The sequence below is a fragment of the Salvelinus namaycush genome, chromosome 19, assembly GCF_016432855.1.
Source record: "Salvelinus namaycush isolate Seneca chromosome 19, SaNama_1.0, whole genome shotgun sequence".
Lineage (NCBI taxonomy): Eukaryota > Metazoa > Chordata > Actinopteri > Salmoniformes > Salmonidae > Salvelinus > Salvelinus namaycush.
Genome location: NC_052325.1, coordinates 9,220,703 through 9,240,816, shown reverse-complemented (window position 1 = coordinate 9,240,816; position 20,114 = coordinate 9,220,703). Strand labels below are relative to the sequence as shown.

At 42.3% G+C, this 20,114-nt stretch overlaps 1 protein-coding gene across 1 annotated transcript; it reads right to left on the bottom strand.

Annotated features, from left to right (window-relative positions):
- Window positions 1-5,942: 5,942 nt before the first annotated feature.
- LOC120063683 (caspase-8-like) lies at window positions 5,943-16,104 on the bottom strand. The gene is made up of 7 exons (XM_039013978.1): window positions 15,824-16,104; window positions 15,072-15,177; window positions 14,791-14,926; window positions 14,186-14,205; window positions 10,259-10,379; window positions 7,996-8,512; window positions 5,943-6,276 (listed from the first exon to the last, which is right to left on the bottom strand). Exons 1-7 carry the CDS (start codon window positions 16,102-16,104, stop codon window positions 6,090-6,092), a joined length of 1,368 nt encoding a protein of 455 aa, XP_038869906.1. The 3' UTR covers window positions 5,943-6,089.
- Window positions 16,105-20,114: the final 4,010 nt, after the last annotated feature.

The window sequence follows — 20,114 nt, the reverse complement described above, 5'->3', positions numbered from 1 at the left end:
CTGTAAACCACTAGAGGGTGTTACTAAGGTAAGATACACGAGGCTGTAAGCCACTAGAGGGTGTTACTAAGATAAGATACACGAGGCTGTAAGCCACTAGAGGGTGTTACTATGATAAGATACACGAGGCTGTAAGCCACTAGAGGGTGTTACTAAGGTAAGATACACGAGGCTGTAAACCACTAGAGGGTGTTACTAAGGTAAGATACACGAGGCTGTAAGCCACTAGAGGGTGTTACTAAGATAAGATACACGAGGCTGTAAACCACTAGAGGGTGTTACTAAGATAAGATACACGAGGCTGTAAGCCACTAGAGGGTGTTACTAAGGTAAGATACACGAGGCTGTAAGCCACTAGAGGGTGTTACTAAGGTAAGATACACGAGGCTGTAAGCCACTAGAGGGTGTTACTAAGGTAAGATACACGAGGCTGTAAGCCACTAGAGGGTGTTACTAAGATAAGATACATGAGGCTGTAAGCCACTAGAGGGTGTTACTAAGATAAGATACACGAGGCTGTAAGCCACTAGAGGGTGTTACTATGATAAGATACACGAGGCTGTAAGCCACTAGAGGGTGTTACTAAGATAAGATACACGAGGCTGTAAGCCACTAGAGGGTGTTACTATGATAAGATACACGAGGCTGTAAGCCACTAGAGGGTGTTACTAAGATAAGATACATGAGGCTGTAAGCCACTAGACGGTGTTACCAAGATAAGATACACAAGGCTGTAAACCACTAGAGGGTGTTACTAAGATAAGATACACGAGGCTGTAAACCACTAGAGGGTGTTACTAAGGTAAGATACACGAGGCTGTAAGCCACTAGAGGGTGTTACTAAGGTAAGATACACGAGGCTGTAAGCCACTAGAGGGTGTTACTAAGGTAAGATACACGAGGCTGTAAGCCACTAGAGGGTGTTACTAAGGTAAGATACACGAGGCTGTAAGCCACTAGAGGGTGTTACTAAGGTAAGATACACGAGGCTGTAAGCCACTAGAGGGTGTTACTAAGATAAGATACACGAGGCTGTAAACCACTAGAGGGTGTTACTAAGATAAGATACATGAGGCTGTAAGCTACTAGGCCAGGGGTAGGCAACCCTGTTCCTGGAGTGCCACAGAGGTACTGAAGGATTTTGTTCCAACTTCGTGAATCACATGACCAACTGAGCTAATTGATCAGTTCAGTGATTAAACTCAATACACCTGGTCTTCCAGGTCAGTTCAATCAAAAACATGAAGTGCCTGCAGAACTTCAGAACCAGGAGTTGCCTACACCATGCACTAGGCCATATAATCACCCAGGAATACCTCTTGAGCAAACTGGAATTCAATTAAAACCGTGATAGGATCTGTAAGAACCAAGAAACACTTTTAAGCTTAGCACCAGTCATGTACTTAATAACATACAATGACATATTAAAAACATAGTAATTTCTCAATGTGATCCACTTTATAATATTCTTTATCTTGTATGAAGTAGTAATTATCTTTAGTTTAGATTCTTCCCTGATGTAGTTATAATTTTTTAACATAATTTTAACATTTTGCACTATGAATATACAAATAGCGTTTTACCGCAGAGTTTTATTTTGAAGGCAAAATCGGAAAACCGCAAGTCTTAATGTTGCTGCTGGGACGTTAATGTCGCGTGACGCTAATGGTATATTGTACAAATGTATTTGTCAGTTGCAGAAACCGGCGAATTTAGCTGGGTGAATTGCCGATTCCATCAGTCGACAACTTGATCAACAACAACCGGTTCACCCGGTCAAATAGATATTTTTCTTCCGCAGTTGTAGGTCAGATAATAGGTTAATACTGTCATCTACTGGTTGTAATGAGGAGCACGAGATTACATTTTCTAGAAAGAGATTGCAGCTTTATTCCTACAGTATCATTGTTTTAATCAGTGGTGTAAAGAACTTAAGTAAAAATACTTTAAAGTACTACTTAAGTAGTACTTTTAATGATAAAATATACTTTATACTCCTTACATTTTGGGTGTCATTGTAGGCAACTGGGTTTCCCAAACTATGGACATGTCCTTCTACACCTGCATTGCTTGCTGTTTGGGGTTTTAGGCTGGGTTTCTGTACAGCACTTCGAGATATTAGCTGATGTACGAAGGGCTATATAAAATAAATTTGATTTGATTTGATGTGAGAGTTTTTAATTTCCCTTGCCCTAGTCAGTATATCACTCAAAGCACAAAACTCATTCAAATACCATTGATATAGTTAAAATGGGTAGTTTACATGGGTTTATTCCGTCCATAAAATCTGTTCTTGACCAATACATTTTATGTATTTATTTAACCTTTATTTAACTGGGCAAGTCAGTTAAGAACAAATTCTTATTAACAAGGACGGCCTACCCCCGGGTGGCGCAGTGGTCTAGGGCACTGCATCGCAGTGCTAGCTGCGCCACCAGAGTCTCTGGGTTCGCGCCCAGGCTGGGCTGGATTCGCGCACAGGCTCTGTCGCAGCCGGCCGCAACCGGGAGGTCCGTGGGGCGACGCACAATTGGCATAGCGTCGTCCGGGTTAGGGAGGGTTTGGCCGGTAGGGATATCCTTGTCTCAGTATGTAAAAATGTAATAAAATGTATGCACTCTACTGTAAGTCGCTCTGGATAAGAGCGTCTGCTAAATGACTAAAATGTAAATGTAAAAATGTACCCCGGAAGACGCTGGACCAATTGTGCGCCGCCCTATGGGACTCCCAATCACGGCCGGTTATGATACAGCCTGGAATCGAACCAAGGTCTGTAGTGACACCTCTATGACTGAGGTGCAGTGCCAATGAGCCACTCGGGAGCCAATAGGCCTATACATGATTGGCCTATACATGCCTTTGTGTTCTCTAGGCAGGGGGTTTTGCAGGACATGCCGGAGCAGGTGGGGAAGCTGACTGCCCTCCTGATGGATGAATGGCGACCCAACCAACACAACTGCAGTGCGGTGCGATATCTAGATAGTTTCTCCAACATCGTCAGGTGAAGGGAACCTCTGTCTCTTTCTTAGGTCATCATGTCTCTGTTTCACAGCTGTTGGACGAGGCAGAGTCAGGCAGCAGCAACAACCAACTGGAGATGGAGTAGATACTTTATGCCCCAATGCTAGCAGAGATGTACTTTGGATGGAAGGGAAGTAGTGTCTATTTTTTTTTACAGCACATCTAGGTGTGCTGTAAAATTAATGAATTACCTGGAATAGCTTTACCTGGACAACTTTGTTATTACATTGTTGTAGATCACTTTTATGTGGGACTGTCAAATTGGAATATAAGGTCCTTTGACATCGAGGTGATTCCTAGTGCCCACTTCCCTCTGATAACAGGCTGCCGATGCAGCCCCTCAGATCTGAAATCAGTTCTTTGGTGACCCACTACACCAAGGCTCTGGAGGGGGAGAAGGGCTGTGCAGAGGACAGACGTGGTATGAAACAAGAAACAGCTGGTGGCATCCTAACTAATACTTCAAACTGACCACTTTCACCGTTCAAACCCTCCCATCCCTGCTGGAGGAGGATTATGACTTCCTCCAGAGCTCGTTCCGCACGTACAAGGTGAATTAGCCACCTGTTGGCACATAGCACCAGTCAGAACTTGGTGTTTCACATTTTGTATGTAAAATTTACTGCAAAGAAAGTTTGAATTATTGTGGTAATAAAAACATGTTTTTTCCCCCCTTACTGCTCGAGGACAGTAGCGTTGAGGTGATGCGTAGAGAACAGCTAGAAAGAGGAGCAGGAGAGGGATCCCATGATGCATTGTAAGGTTATTCAACTATTAAACCATTGAGGTTATTCACAGTTGGGAAAGTACAGTTATTATACAGTTCCTGAGTTTCAGTGTTGACATTTAATTTAAAAAATTATGTTTCTCAGCCCTGACAGCATGTGAGCAGTTGAACAAAAGTTATCAGGAAAAGGATAACCAAAGAATGGCCTTTGATGTAGAAATGGAAGACCTCCTCACCAGGTTTGAGGAGATCCAGGTCAGAGTGTTCTTGCTACCAATTGTTAACCTGAATTTGACTTATAGGTGGTTTGGACAATAGGATAGTTTACCTCTGAAGTTACTGAGTGTGTGGGGCTTTCTAGGTACTAGCTGGTGATCTGATAGAGGATGTAACCTTCAGTTTGTTGAGAACAGCTCTTCACCAGACACAACAGGAACTGGACATAGTTGTCACAATACTGGTATTCTATATATCCTCTTCATGCAGAGCAAGTGTCATTGGAGTCTCCGCTCAAACCTGGAGTCTCAGCCATCACTAGCAGGTTTGAGCAATCTTCTTCTTGTGACAGACCTGTCATATGTCTGACTTTGAGAAAAACGCACACCGGCTTGGGCCAAGAGGCATGTCACGCAAGAAGCAAGAGAGCCATAGTGCTCGTGACCACACCAATAAATGTTTGAACGTCACTTTGTTTTATTCTTGATATGTCAAAGAATTTGTCTTAAATGTGTTGTATGACATGCCATGTTGTGCCAAGGAGTACACTGATGTGTTGTAACAGCAACCGCAACAAACTTATCAACATTGAATGAAAATTGCCTTTATTGATTTAGGAAGTCAACGTACAAGGGGATAAGAACTTTATAATACAGAAGAAGAAAAAAAAAACTGGTAAACAAGTTGCATAATAAGTGCTCTTCAGTTCTCTTGTTATTGCTTCTCCTTTACAACATTTAAAAATACCCTTTAAAGAATCAGTATGCAGAAATCACTCTGCCATTTCCTGGTTGCTAAAATTCAAATAGTTCGCCTAATTTCAGTTTGTGACAAAACAAGCAAGTATAGTGTAGAGAATCATTGTACCATCTAAACTGCTGTGAAATATATTTTCCATAACCAAAAATATTGTATTTTCAGGTGTTTGAAACTGGTGTGCAAAACCGATGTAAACATTTTATTTTTTTAAGCATAGAAATAGTCCACATAGAACCGATCTACTGCTTCATAGACTTGCTTTCAATGAGAATGACAGATCTATAACTCAAATTTAATGTGAATTTGGTCAAAAGGTTTCATATTGCAGCATTAAAAACATTTCCTACAATTTTCTATTTACAGTTCTTTGGATATATTTCTACTGAATTCCATTTTTTTTTTATACAGTACCTGTCAAAGGTTTGGACACACCTACTCATTCAAGGGTTTTTCTTTATTTTTACTATTTTCTACATTGTAGAATAATAGTGAAGACATCAAAACTATGAAATAACATATATGGAATCATGTAGTAACCAGTAGGCTACAAAGAATATAAAAGGAGAGAAAACAAACATAATTTCCAGGGTTTGTGAAATTATTGCTCTGTGTAGGATTTAACCCCAGCTCCAACATTCCAAAAAGGTTATGTTAAATTAAACAGCTCCTCAATATTTACGAGTCTCTGTGAGATTTAAACTTTGCACAAACAAGACTACCTAAATTGATAGCAGAGCAGAGCCGAGTAGAGCGATGACTACTATGTGTGTTATTTTGTCTTTACTTGCCACTCTGACAGCAGTGACATGTTTTGACATGCCAGTCAGATTAGGCAGAATTACCACTCCTCCTTCCTCTGCCTGAAAATTGTGAAACATGGTTTAAAACTCTCCTAATGTTCTAATGGCCCCTTCTGGTACCATCTGCACCACAAAGGTGAAAAATCACATTAAGCCTCAGTACAAGAACAAGTAGCAAGTCACAATGTAGATATATACAGTACCAGTCAAAGTTTGGACACACCTACTCATTCAAGGGTTTTTCTTTATTTGTACTATTTTCCACATTGTAGAATGACAGTGAAGACGTCAAAACTATGAAATAACAGATATGGAATCATGTAGTACACAAAAAACCCTGGAATGAGTTGGTGTGTCCAAACTTTTGACTGGTACTGTAAATAAAACAGAGCGAGGTATAAAACAAGTGTAAACCTGCACCTTCTACCTGAGTGATCCCAGAGGGTGTATATATTGTTGATGAGTCTACACATATAGTGTCTGAATCAGTCCCTGATTTGGTGGGAAAGTATAAGGACCAGATTTAAACCCCTCTGCTCTAGTGCTCTCAAGCCAATATTTGTGGCTCACGTCGTCGGGGAGGTGTAGTCTGGGAGGTGTAGTCTCGGAGGAGGGTCTTTTGGGATGGGAAAGACCAGCCTCTTCCTGAGTGAGTATGCAGGCTGGGGCATCTGCTTCCTGGTGCCATGGTTATCACTCTTACTGCTGACATCATCGTTCACCTTGGTCAGGATGGACAGCAAGTCATACCCACTGGACGGAGAGAATGAACAATGAGAGGAAATTCAATCTGATAATGATTTACCAACCATACGCTGACATCTGTATGTCATAGTTCAGTGTTTACTGATGTTTTCAAAGAGGATGTCAGAATGACACAATATAAAGAAACCATGCACATCTGAGCACTAACCTGGGAACCATGTTGATGAGGTTCTGGAACCAACCTGGGAACCAAGTTGATGAGGTTCTGGCACTAACCTGGGAACCATGTTGATGAGGTTCTGGCACTAACCTGGTCTCATGTTGATGAGGTTCTAGAACTAACCTGGGAACCATGTTGATGAGGTTCTGGCACTAACCTGGTCTCATGTTGATGAGGATCTGGCACTAACCTGGGAACCATGTTGATGAGGTTCTGGAACCAACCTGGGAACCAAGTTGATGAGGTTCTGGAACCAACCTGGGAACCAAGTTGATGAGGTTCTGGAACTAACCTGGGAACCAAGTTGATGAGGTTCTGGAACCAACCTGGGAACCAAGTTGATGAGGTTCTGGAACTAACCTGGGAACCAAGTTTATGAGGTTCTGGCACTAACCTGGGAACCATGTTGATGAGGTTCTGGCACTAATCTGGGAACCATGTTGATGAGGTTCTGGCACTAACCTGGGAACCATGTTGATGAGGTTCTGGAACCAACCTGGGAACCATGTTGATGAGGTTCTGGCACTAATCTGGGAACCATGTTGATGAGGTTCTGCAACTAACCTGGGAACCATGTTGATGAGGTTCTGGAACCAACCTGGAAACCAAGTTGATGAGGTTCTGGCACTAACCTGGGAACCATGTTGATGAGGTTCTGGCACTAACCTGGGAACCAAGTTGATGAGGTTCTGGCACTAACCTGGGAACCATGTTGATGAGGTTCTGGAACTAACCTGGGAACCATGTTGATGAGGTTCTGGAACTAATCTGGGAACCATGTTGATGAGGTTCTGGCACTAACCTGGGAACCATGTTGATGAGGTTCTGGAACCAACCTGGAAACCAAGTTGATGAGGTTCTGGCACTAACCTGGGAACCATGTTGAGGTTCTGGCACTAACCTGGGAACCAAGTTGATGAGGTTCTGGTACTAACCTGGGAACCATGTTGATGAGGTTCTGACACTAACCTGGGAACCATGTTAATGAGGTTCTGGAACTAACCTGGGAAGCAAGTTGATGAGGTTCTGGCACTAACCTGGGAACAATGTTGATGAGGTTCTGGAACTAACCTGGGAACCAAGTTTATGAGGTTCTGGAACTAACCTGGGAACCAAGTTGATGAGGTTCTGGAACTAACCTGGGAACCAAGTTGATGAGGTTCTGGAACTAACCTGGGAACCATGTTGATGAGGTTCTGGAACTAACCTGGGAACCATGTTGATGAGGTTCTGGAACTAACCTGGGAACCAAGTTGATGAGGTTCTGGAACTAACCTGGGAACCAAGTTGATGAGGTTCTGGAACTAACCTGGGAACCAAGTTGATGAGGTTCTGGAACTAACCTGGAAACCAAGTTGATGAGGTTCTGGAACTAACCTGGAAACAAAGTTGATGAGGTTCTGGAACTAACCTGGGAACCATGTTGATGAGGTTCTGGAACTAACCTGGGAACCAAGTTGATGAGGTTCTGGAACTAACCTGGAAACCAAGTTGATGAGGTTCTGGAACTAACCTGGAAACCAAGTTGATGAGGTTCTGGAACTAACCTGGAAACCAAGTTGATGAGGTTCTGGCACAATGACTGGATGAACCAAGTGCCCTGCCTCTTGTCTCTGAACGAGGCAAAGTGAGGGACGGTGGCCATGCCCAGAAGGAAGTCAGCATCAGAGGGAATGGAGTCTCTGGGTACCACTGCATCAGTGCAGATAGAGCTGGTGGTAGTAAAGCCATCAGCGCCTGGGCAATCGGACTGGATGAACACTGGCTGTTGTTCCTTGATGCCCTGACAGGCCTGGATAAAGAACAGTTTGGGCTTTCCCCTCAGTGAGCTGCACTCCAGTCCAGAGAAGGGCTCTGTGAGCTCCCTGACTCTGACCTTCAGCCCATCCACCCCATAAACACATCCCTCCAGCCCGTGGCTCAGAACGCAGCACACCAGGCAGTCCATCTGGCTGTGGTCACGGCTGCGGAGCTCCGCAACTAGAGACAGTAACTGCTCCCGGCTGCAGTCTGGCTCAATCTGCGTTTCAAATCCCAGCCACTCAAACACACTCACCAAACTGCCTGAGATACAAACACATAGAGGTACATGGGGATTGTGATTTAGGCCTGGTTCTACAAACAAATTAAAAGTATTTCACTATTTCAAGAATAACATGTACAGTTGAAGTCAGAAGTTTACATAAACCTTAGCCAAATACATTTAAACTCAGTTTTTCACAATTCCTGACATTTAATCCTAGTAAAAATTCCCTGTCTTATGTCAGTTAGGATCACTTTATTTTAAGAATGTGAAATGTCAGAACAATAGTAGAGAGAATTATTTATTTCAGCTTTTATTTCTTTCATCACATTTCCAGTGGGTCAGAAGTTTACATACACTCAATAAGTATTTGGTAGCATTGCCTTTAAATTGTTTAACTTGGGTCAAACGTTTTGGGTAGCCTTCCACAAGCTTCCCACAATAAGTTGGGTGAATTTTGGCCCATTCCTCCTGACAGAACTGGTGTAACTGAGTCAGGTTTGTAGGCCTCCTTGCTCGCAAATGTTTTTTCAGTTCTGCCCACAAATTATCTATGGGATTGAGGTCAGGGCTTTGCGATGGCCACTCCAATACCTTGACTTTGTTGTCCTTAAGCCATTTTGCCACAACTTTGGAAGTATGCTTGGGGTCATTGTCCATTTGGAAGACCCATTTGCGACCAAGCTTTAACTTCCTGACTGATGTCCTGAGATGTTGCTTCAGTATATCCACATTATTTTCCTTCCTCATAATGCCATCTATTTTGTGAAGTGCACCAGTCCCTCCTGCAGCAAAGCACCCCCACAACATGATGCTGCCACACCCATGCTTCACGGTTGGGATGGTGTTCTTCGGCTTGCAAGCCTCCCCCTTTTTCCTCCAAACATAAGGATGGTAATTATGGCCAAACAGTTCTATTTTTGTTTCATCAGACCAGAGGACATTTCTCCAAAAAGTAAGATCTTTGTCCCCATCTGCAGTTGCAAACCGTAGTCTGGCTTTTTTATGGCGGTTTTGGAGCAGTGGCTTCTTGCTTGCTGAGCGGCCTTTCAGGTTATGTCAATATAGGACCCGTTTTACTGTGGATATAGATACTTTTGTACCTGTTTCCTCCAGCATCTTCACAAGGTCCTTTGTTGTTGTTCTGGGATTGATTTTCACTTTTCGTACCAAAGTACGTTCACCTCAAGGAGACAGAACGCGTCTCCTTCCTGAGCGGTATGACGGCTGCGTCGTCCCATGGTGTTTATACTTGCGTACTATTGTTTGTACAGATGAATGTGGTACCTTCAGGCGTTTGGAAATTGCTCTTAAGGATGAACCAGACTTGTGGAGGTCTACAATTTTCTTCTGAGGTCTTGGCTGATTTATTTTGATTTTCGCATGATGTCAAGCAAAGAGGCACTGAGTTTGAAGTTAGGCCTTGAAATACATCCACAGTTATACCTCCAATTGACTCAAGTAATGTCAATTAGCCTATCAGAAGCTTCTAAAGCCATGACATCATTTTCTGGAATTTTCCATGCTGTTTAAAGGCACAGTCTACTTAGTGTATGTAAACTTCTGACCCACTGGAATTGTGATACAGTGAATATAAGTGAAATAATCTATCCGTAAACAATTGTTGGAAAAATGACTTGTGTCATGCACAAAGTAGATGTCCTAACCGACTTGCCAAAACTATAGTTTGTTAACAAGAAATTTGTGGAGGGGTTGAAAAACAAGTTTTAATGACTCCAACCTAAGTGTATGTAAACTTCCAACTTCAACTGTAACCAATATCTTACTTTCATCAACCTGTGTTCCCTCTCTATTGTTTAGGAGTTTTGGAGAATTTTTGAAGTTGTAGTTGTTAATTATCAGACAGTAACCTCTCTTTCGTCCTGTCATGGCATATTCTCCCACTTCCTACAGAAAGAAAACATGCATAAATAATTCATAAATCCAGTTAAGGACAGCATCATCCATAATCCCCAAAACTGCTACTGTACCTCAAATAATCTATACAATACCCAGTCAGTTTTCAGTAAAAGCATGTGCTGACTAGACTTTGTCAATGCTCATTTAAAAAAGGTCAGTATCAGAGAGACCTCTTTTGTGGTGTTTCCTGTCTGACGATTTGCAGGGTCAAAGTTCTTATTGTGTCCACATGAGGGTACGGATGAAACATGGTGATTCTCTATGGGAGAGAAGACATGGATCAGGTAAGAATGAATCAATTGTCACGTTCGTCGTATGAATCGGACCAAGGCGCAGCGTGGTATGCGTACATTCTTATTTATTAAAAGAATGAACACTGAACAAACTAACCAAAATAACACGTGAAGCTATACAAAACGAGTGCTGACAGGCAACTACACAAAGACAAGAACCCACGAACACCAAAGGGAAAATGGCTACCTAAATATGATCCCCAATCAGAGACAACGATAAACAGCTGCCTCTGATTGGGAACCATATCAGGCCACCATAGACATACAAATCACCTAGACCTACAAAAACCCTAGACATACAAAAACCCCTAGACATACAAAAACCCCTAGACAATACAAAAACTAACGTACCCACCCTAGTCACACCCTGACCTCACCAAAATATAAAGAAAACAGAGATATCTCAGGTCAGGGCGTGACATCAATGATATGGCTAACAGTTAACAGTGATGCCGATGAGCCAACAGAAAGAGTAGGAGAGGGGACAGTCTACAGGCCCCTTTTGTATGCTGAACAAAAATATGAAACGCAAAAATGCAACAATTTAAACGATTTTACTGAGTTACAGTTCATATAAGTCAATTGAAATACATTTATTAGGCCCTAAACTACGGATTTCACATGATTGGGAACCAAGTTGATGAGGTTCTGGAACTAACCTGGGAACCAAGTTGTTGAGGTTCTGGAACTAACCTGGAAACCAAGTTGATGAGGTTCTGGAACTAACCTGGGAACCATGTTGATGAGGTTCTGGAACTAACCTGGGAACCAAGTTGATGAGGTTCTGGAACTAACCTGGGATTTCACATAGGCACAGCCAGGAGCCAAACCCACCCAATCAGAATGCGTTTTTCCCCACAAAAGGGCTTCAATAAAGTCAGAAATACTCCTCCGTTTCATCAGCTGTCCGGGTGGCTGGTCTCAGATGATCCCGCAGGTGAAGAAGCCGGATGTGGAGGTCCTGGGCTGGCGTGGTTACATGTGGTCTCCGGTTGTGAGGCTGGTTGAACGTACTGCTAAATTCTCTAAGATGGCGTTAGAGGCGGCTTATGGTAGAGAAAGAACATTCAATTCTCTGGCAACAGCTCTGGTGGACATTCCTGCAGTCAGCATGTCAATTGCACGCTCCCTAAAAACTTGAGACATCTGTGGCATTGTGTTGTGTGACAAAGCTGCACATTTTAGAATGGCCTTTTATTGTCCCCAGCACAAGGTGCACCTGTACTTGCTGTTTAATCAGCTTCTTGATATGCTGCACCTGCCAGGTGGATGGATTATTTTGGCAAAGGAGAAATGCTCACTAACAGGGATGTCAACAAATTTCTGCACAAAATTTGAGAGAAATAAGCTTTTTGTGTCTATGGAACATTTCTGGGATCTTTTATTTTAGCTCATGAAACCAACACTTTACATGTTGCGTTTATATATTTTTTCAGTATAGATTGGCATTCTAAATGATATGAACTGACCTTGGCTGAGAGCAGCATCGTTGTCCCCACTGGTACTTAGGAGACCCAGCCTATGTGAAAGTACTGCATCCGCTGTATCTGAGACCCTCCGAACATCTGGTGTGTGAGCAGACCAAGATGAAACAACAAAGGTTTTGTGAGTTCTGTACTGTACTCCAATACAGAGAAAAATGTGCTGAGCCACACCTTGTTCAGTGTGGGACTCACCCAGAGAGGTGTCAGCTGGATTCAGAGTGGACACCTGTGGAAGGAAGTAGAGGGAATAATTAGTGACTACACAGACATGAGGGATGGCCGTAGCCTCTGATCTAAAGACACGTGGTGTGTTCCGGTAGATCTAATGCAGCATAAATAAGTGTGTCTCAAAACCTGGACTGAACATTAGACACCAACCTCAGTTGAAGGCTGTGACCCTGAACATTAGTCACTGACCTCAGCTGAAGGATGTGAAGCTGAACATTAGTCACTGACCTCAGTTGAAGGCTGTGACCCTGAACATTAGTCACTGACCTCAGCTGAAGGCTGTGACCCTGAACATTAGTCACTGACCTCAGTTGAAGGCTGTGAACCTCAACATTAGTCACTGACCTCAGTTGAAGGCTGTGACCCTGAACATTAGTCACTGACCTCAGTTGAAGGCTGTGAACCTGAACATTAGTCACTGACCTCAGTTGAAGGCTGTGACCCTGAACATTAGTCACTGACCTCAGTTGAAGGCTGTGACCCTGAACATTAGTCACTGACCTCAGCTGAAGGCTGTGAAGCTGAACATTAGTCACTGACCTCAGTTGAAGGCTGTGACCCTGAACATTAGTCACTGACCTCGGCTGAAGGCTGTGACCCTGAACATTAGTCACTGACCTCAGTTGAAGGCTGTGACCCTGAACATTAGTCACTGACCTCAGCTGAAGGCTGTGACCCTGAACATTAGTTACTGACCTCAGTTGAAGGCTGTGACCCTGAACATTAGTCACTGACCTCAGCTGAAGGCTGTGACCCTGAACATTAGACACTGACCTCAGCTGAAGGCTGTGACCCTGAACATTAGACACTGACCTCAGCTGAAGGCTGTGACCCTGAACATTAGTCACTGACCTCAGCTGAAGGCTGTGACCCTGAACATTAGTCACTGACCTCAGCTGAAGGCTGTGACCCTGAACATTAGACACTGACCTCAGCTGAAGGCTGTGACCCTGAACATTAGACACTGACCTCAGCTGAAGGCTGTGACCCTGAACATTAGTCACTGACCTCAGCTGAAGGCTGTGACCCTGAACATTAGACACTAACCTCAGCTGAAGGCTGTGACCCTGAACATTAGTCACTGACCTCAGCTGAAGGCTGTGACCCTGAACATTAGTCACTGACCTCAGCTGAAGGCTGTGACCCTGAACATTAGTCACTGACCTCAGCTGAAGGCTGTGACACTGAACATTAGTCACTGACCTCAGTTGAAGGCTGTGACCCTGAACATTAGACACTGACCTCAGCTGAAGGCTGTGACCCTGAACATTAGACACTGACCTCAGCTGAAGGCTGTGACCCTGAACATTCAGACACTGACCTCAGCTGAAGGCTGTGACCCTGAACATTAGACACTGACCTCAGCTGAAGGCTGTGACCCTGAACATTAGTCACTGACGTCAGCTGAAGGCTGTGACCCTGAACATTAGTCACTGACCTCAGTTGAAGGCTGTGACCCTGAACATTAGTCACTGACCTCAGCTGAAGGCTGTGACCCTGAACATTAGACACTGACCTCAGCTGAAGGCTGTGACCCTGAACATTAGACACTGACCTCAGCTGAAGGCTGTGACCCTGAACATTAGTCACTGACCTCAGTTGAAGGCTGTGACCCTGAACATTAGTCACTGACCTCAGCTGAAGGCTGTGACCCTGAACATTAGTCACTGACCTCAGTTGAAGGCTGTGACCCTGAACATTAGACACTGACCTCAGCTGAAGGCTGTGACCCTGAACATTAGTCACTGACCTCAGCTGAAGGCTGTGACCCTGAACATTAGACACTGACCTCAGTTGAAGGCTGTGAAGCTGAAGAGAAGTACGAAGAGGGAAAGAACATCGTGTCAGAATGTCCACGTTGTTCGACTAAGACAAACAGGAAAATAAATGGACGCATGTTTTAGCAAATTAAATAAAAGGTTAAATGAAAAATAAAAAATAAATAAAATGTTTTATAACATATTGAAGAAGATTTGACATCTACTGTAGTCACAGTTCCTACCTGATAGTCCACATGACACAGGTCTCCTTGGAAGCATGGAGACAGCCTGATGGAAAATAATAGTCATGACATTCTGTGATGATAATCAAGATGGAAACTGAGAAATGTCCATAAGGACTGGTGGATATCAAGATAATGTAAGAAATAAAGCATTCTCTGTTACCTGGTTTTCTGGAAGACATGCAGAAGAAGGCCTTGCTCTTAACAATCCCACCCCTGTTTTTTGGTTTACTGGCCCTGAGTGAATATAGTATTGCATAACACATCTGAGTCATAATACTGTACTAAATCATTGACAGGCATACACAGGCAATGAATAGGATTGTTCAGCCAGTCAGTACTTTATTAGGGAAATGAATCTGTTAGTCACTCACAGAAACTGAAACACTTACCCTGCCGTGTCTTAAACTGGTTGATTCTTGTTTTCAACATGGGGCAGACACTTCCAAATATACTTTCAACTATGTTTAGTTTTATAACGCTCAAAATATCAATTTTCTCCATTTCCAGGAATACTTGCAAGGTAGTCTGAAAGAATAGAGCAAAATGTGTAAATGTCAGTTGGTCCATCAAGATGAAGCATTCTTTCTACTCATATTTCACTAAATAATATAAGTTACTACCCTATTCTGGACAACACATGTTGAATTTCAGACTGTTTTGACGTACTCACCACGTTGTCCTCCAGTTTCCTACGAGGGAGTATGTTAACCAATAGGAACTTAATCTCTCTCAACTCGTCTTCAGTGGTGTTCTCTGACAAGTCATACAGCAGCTTTCTGCAGATGGTGGGATACAATGACTCATACACTTTTCAGAAAACATCATATTACAGGACAGTATTCTGTATGTGGGAAACAGTAACACAACAACATAAGTGTTTACATTTGTGTTATAAATGGCAACTTCTACTTATCGCTATTCATTTGTGGGGAAAGCTGCTGTATCCACTCAGATGTGGTAAATGAGGCCAACACAGTGGTGTAAAGTACTTAAGTAAAAAAAGACTTTAAAGTACTACTTAAGTCGTTTTGGGGGGTATCTGTACTTTACAATTTATATTTTTGACTACTTTTACTTTTACTTCACTACATTCCTAAAAAAAAAAAAAATGTACTTTTTACTCCATACATTTTACTCGTTACAATTTGAATGTTTAGCAGGACAGGAAAATGGTCCAATTCACGTACTTAGCAAGATAATTTCCCTGGTCATCCCTACTGCCTCTGATCTGGCAAACTCACTAAACACAAATGTTTAGTTTGCAAATTATGTTTTGAGTGTCCCCCTGGCTGTCTAAAATAAATAAAAATTTGGAAATCGTGCCGTCTGGTTTGCTTAATATAAGGAATTTGATGTATAGCACTTACTTTTACTCAAGTGTGACAATTAAGTACTTTTTCTACCTCTGGCCTGTATATTCACCTATAAGGAGAGATGAGGCTACTGGTTGTTGGAAGCTGGTTGTTGAGGCCAAGCTCTCGCATCAAGCTGTGGCGCTGGATGGTGCATAGTAGATCAGCAAGCAAGTAAAGCTGATCGGGGGTTAACAGTTCTTGTTCCGTCAGAAGAGAGAAGAGTTTACTTGCTGTGGGCACTGAGCTACAGTCTTTCTCAAGCAGATCTTTGCAAATAAATGCAAGTGCTTGTACTTCTTCACTGCTCAGGGCTTGTTCCACCCGCAATAGCAGCCTTTGGAAATCCATCTCCTGTCGCAAAACCAATATGATGAAAACCAACATGATCACTATGTTTGATATTGATACTATAAATACATATTGTTCATTTACAATCTCAGCACATGGTAATAATATGTTGTCAGTTGAAAATATCTATCAAGTGTGTAATAAATATAGGCCTATGGATAGACCTCTTGAATAGTCCAGCAACTTTCAACCAGGGGGCTGGAGACCAAAACCAGGGTGCTGGGGACCCCTAGGTACCTCACTTTAAACCAGGGGGCTGGGTATGGGGGCAAAAATCACCTCACACTATAGAAGAGCAGGTGCTTAAGACATTTTGTTAAAGATTAGGCTCACATAATTAAATAGAATTGTAATATATATATATATATATATATATATATATATATATATATATATATATATATATATATATATATATATTTAAATATCCATATGTCTAATTATTAGGCTAAACTATGTATGAGAATCCATGACAAGTATACATTAATTCACCCATGGCTGTCCAATAAAAATGTGTTCACTGTACAGATAGACTATACCGTGTAGAATACTATGTTTACTGTTAATTCGAACAAATGCCTACCATTAGGTAACCTGTGCGCTCGATGTTTTAAATGTGCGTCAGATATCTCACATCCACGTTTGGAGGGGTAACAAAGTAGGCTACAGGAATATCAATGTTTTCCAACGATCCGGTATTCTTCACGATGACAAACAACCACAATTCATTTTAGTTGATCAACAACTTGAAGTCCTTCGGGATTTCCTTCGGGAACACAAGTACAGTACTCTCGCGTTCCTTACGCCCATTTCCAACTAGAAAGGAACATTTCTTGAAGAAAATGTGTGCGCTTGCTAGCTTGGCTGTGTTTCAAACTCATAAAAGACACACCCTTGTCCACTTACCCTCGGCATCATGCTTTGGGGGAATCCCCGCGGCAATATTTGTAGTCGGTCCAAATGATTAGCTAAGCAAGGGAAGTTTGCAACGTCAGCCCCTTAGCCCTAGTTTTTAATGGAGTTTGCGAGTGTACAATTATGTTCACTTCGGGACCTGAAACGCCGCCAAAAACTTAAAACCTCAAAGTCAACATACAAGTGTAAGTAAAAACGAATGTAAATAAGTTACAAATTGTGCTACTAATGCACAAACACGTATCGTAAAAGTAATTTGTTTTTGTTTGGTCAGTTTTTGGAAATTGTAGAAATAAAAAATGTTCCTTCTTCAGAAGTTCTAGCTAATTCATTTGCTAGCTATCATACAGTAGACGTATATTAATAATTAGATAGTTAATATAAGTAGACGTGCAATCATAATTGAGTGTAGCGCATATAAAGCACCCACAAGCTACCAGTGGCTGAAAACACTAGTGATGGGCTCGCATATCAGAAGAGCAGAATCAATTTATTTATTTTTTAAATTAAGATATGAATAATCAAAATATTTAAATTAATAGAATTAACTAATTCAAAGAACGAAAACAATTATAGGCCTAAATGCTCAAGCGTACACACTCGTTCTGTCTGCTCAATCAGACACAACAGTGTCAACCAATGAACCAAAGATGCGTGAGGGAGGGCCGAGTCAACTCACACAGTCACACACTTAGCAGCCGAGGAGAGAGAGGAAGGACAGCTGTGAAAACATCAGCTGGAAAATGCGCAACCCACAGCAACGCAGTCTTCTATGGACCAGTTTATGCCAATGTCTGTAGCAAAACAAGACCAAATGGATATTGCATTGGCTAAAATGATTGCCACCGATTTCCAGCCATTTTCGATCGTGGAGGACAGAGGTTTTACAGAAATTATAGCAATAGTCTAAATCCAATGTACACAATTCCAAGCAGGAAAACCCTTTCAAAATCCCTTATTCCACATCTGTACGAGAGTACACAGGCTTCAGTGTGGGAAAGAGTCCAAAAAGCTACTGCAGTTTGCCTTACCACTGACTGCTGCATATCAAGGGTAACCACTTCTTACATGTCGGTTACATGTCACTTCATTGAAGATTTTTCGATGTCTAGCTGTGTGTTCTGGACTGCTTTGAGTTCAGCGACAGACACACCTCAGAGAACTTGGCAGAGGAACTGTTGAGAGTGGCCAGAGAATGGCAAGTAGATGGAAAAGTGGTCTGTTGTGTTAGCAACAATGCAGCTAACATAACCAAAGCCATGAACAATTTTTAAATGGACCCATCATCCATGTCTTGCCCACACAATCAACCTGATTGTAAGAGATGCTCTGAAGGTGATGAAGCCCACTGTGGACAAAGTGAAAGCAGCTGTGGAATACTTCCACAGGAGCACAGTAGGTGCTGAAAAAGTCTACACAACGCCAGATGTGGATGCCTGAGCTGAGGCCTAAACAAGACTGCACTACAAGGTGGAATTCAACATTTTATATGTTGAAGCGGTTTCTTGAGTCAAAGGATGCCATTATCTCTACTCTGGCCATTGTCAATGCACCTGTTGATGCTCTGACCCAAGAGGAATGGGAGGTGGTGGAGGAGGTGTGCAGAGTCCTGGAACCCTTTGAGCAGGTCACTGTGGGGATCAGTGGAGAGAGGTACAGTAAGCAGTTATTACTACATCATTATTTAATCCAGTATTATATATGTATATGAGCAGTAGATGAGAATGTAGTAACAGTAGACAAAACATGAACCTGAAATAATAAGTTACTGTTCTCTATTTTCAGCTATGTGACAGCCTCAAAAATGATACTCCAGTGTATGGGTCTGCAGCGAATCACAGCCAGCCACCAGAGAGAAGCAAATGTAACCACAGGACATGTGACAGAGTTGATGGATACCCTATGTTCATCAATGGACAGAAAGTTCCACAGAATGGAATATAATCACGTGCTATCAGAAACCGCTGCACTTGACCCCAGGTTTAAGAAGTTAGCCTTCAGTGATGCCAGAGCGATTGATGAGGCTCTTCAAAGAATAACCTCAGCAGCAGGGAGGGACAGCCCCAGCAGTCAGCTGGCTCAGGCACCAGGGTAACAGGAAGAAGAGGGATCAGATGGAGCAGAAGCACCAACAGTACTGCCACAAACGTCTGCTGTTTGGATGCTGTTTGACGAGAGAGCAACTGGGGATGCAGCACGAAGGAATCCCTCAGCAGATGCCATAATGGAGGTCCGATCCTATTTGGAGAGACCCTCCTCCAAAGATCTGCAGGTCCTCTGAGCTGGTGGAAGAACAAGGCCTCTGTCTACCCACGGCTTACTAAAGTCATGACAGGGAGACTCTGCATAGTGGCCACATCCATTCCCTCTGAGAGGGTCTTCTCGAAAACGGGACAAATAATTACTGAGAGAAGAAACCGCATCAGCCCCTCAAAAGTGAGGCAGCTTGCATTTCTGAATGCAAATCTCTCATAACAGCAAAATATGGTCAGCATTGCTGTGTGCTGCTGGTTATAACATGTCAATAAAGAAGAGAGAGAAAAGAGGGACTAGTTTAATGTTTTAAGTGGGATGCTGCAGTTTTGCACATTGTTATTTATTTTTCTTTAATATGGTGCAATATTATTCTATTATGCTGTTCAGATTGTATTCGTTTTGAATTGTTACATTTACATGCACTTTGTTTATATACATTAAAAAGTTATACTTTAAATGTAAATGTTTTATAGCATTCTTTTTCATAACAAACCAATGCATTTTTAAATACATTGTGGTTAAGGTAGAGTATGATTTCATTTAATAATTTAATTTGAATTGTTTTAACACCAATTATAGTTGGTTATATTATATTTTAACACCAAACTATCGCAAACTGTTTGACTTGAGAAAATACGAAACATTTTTTTTTTAAAGAGCCGTTTGGGAGCCAAAAGAGCCGTCTCTTTTTGGTGAGCTGAGCCGAACGAGCCGGCTCACTGAAAAGAGCCGGAATGCCCATCACTAGAAAACACAATCGTCGTGGGATGAACGAGTGACAAATTTCCGGGGCAAGGGTGGTCCATTTAAAAATCAATTGTTCCTCCTTTACCCTGCAA

Bases quoted from the DNA above. Each gene is read 5' to 3' on its own strand.
- LOC120063683 (XM_039013978.1), bottom strand. From the start codon at position 16,104: ATGGATTTCCAAAGGCTGCTATTGCGGGTGGAACAAGCCCTGAGCAGT. The intron at 14,927-15,071 runs GTGAGTACGTCA...CTATTCTTTCAG, and splicing joins GGAAACTGGAGGACAACGTG to ACTACCTTGCAAGTATTCCT. The intron at 6,277-7,995 runs GTTAGTTCCAGA...CTCTCCGTCCAG, and splicing joins CTCATCAACTTGGTTTCCAG to TGGGTATGACTTGCTGTCCA.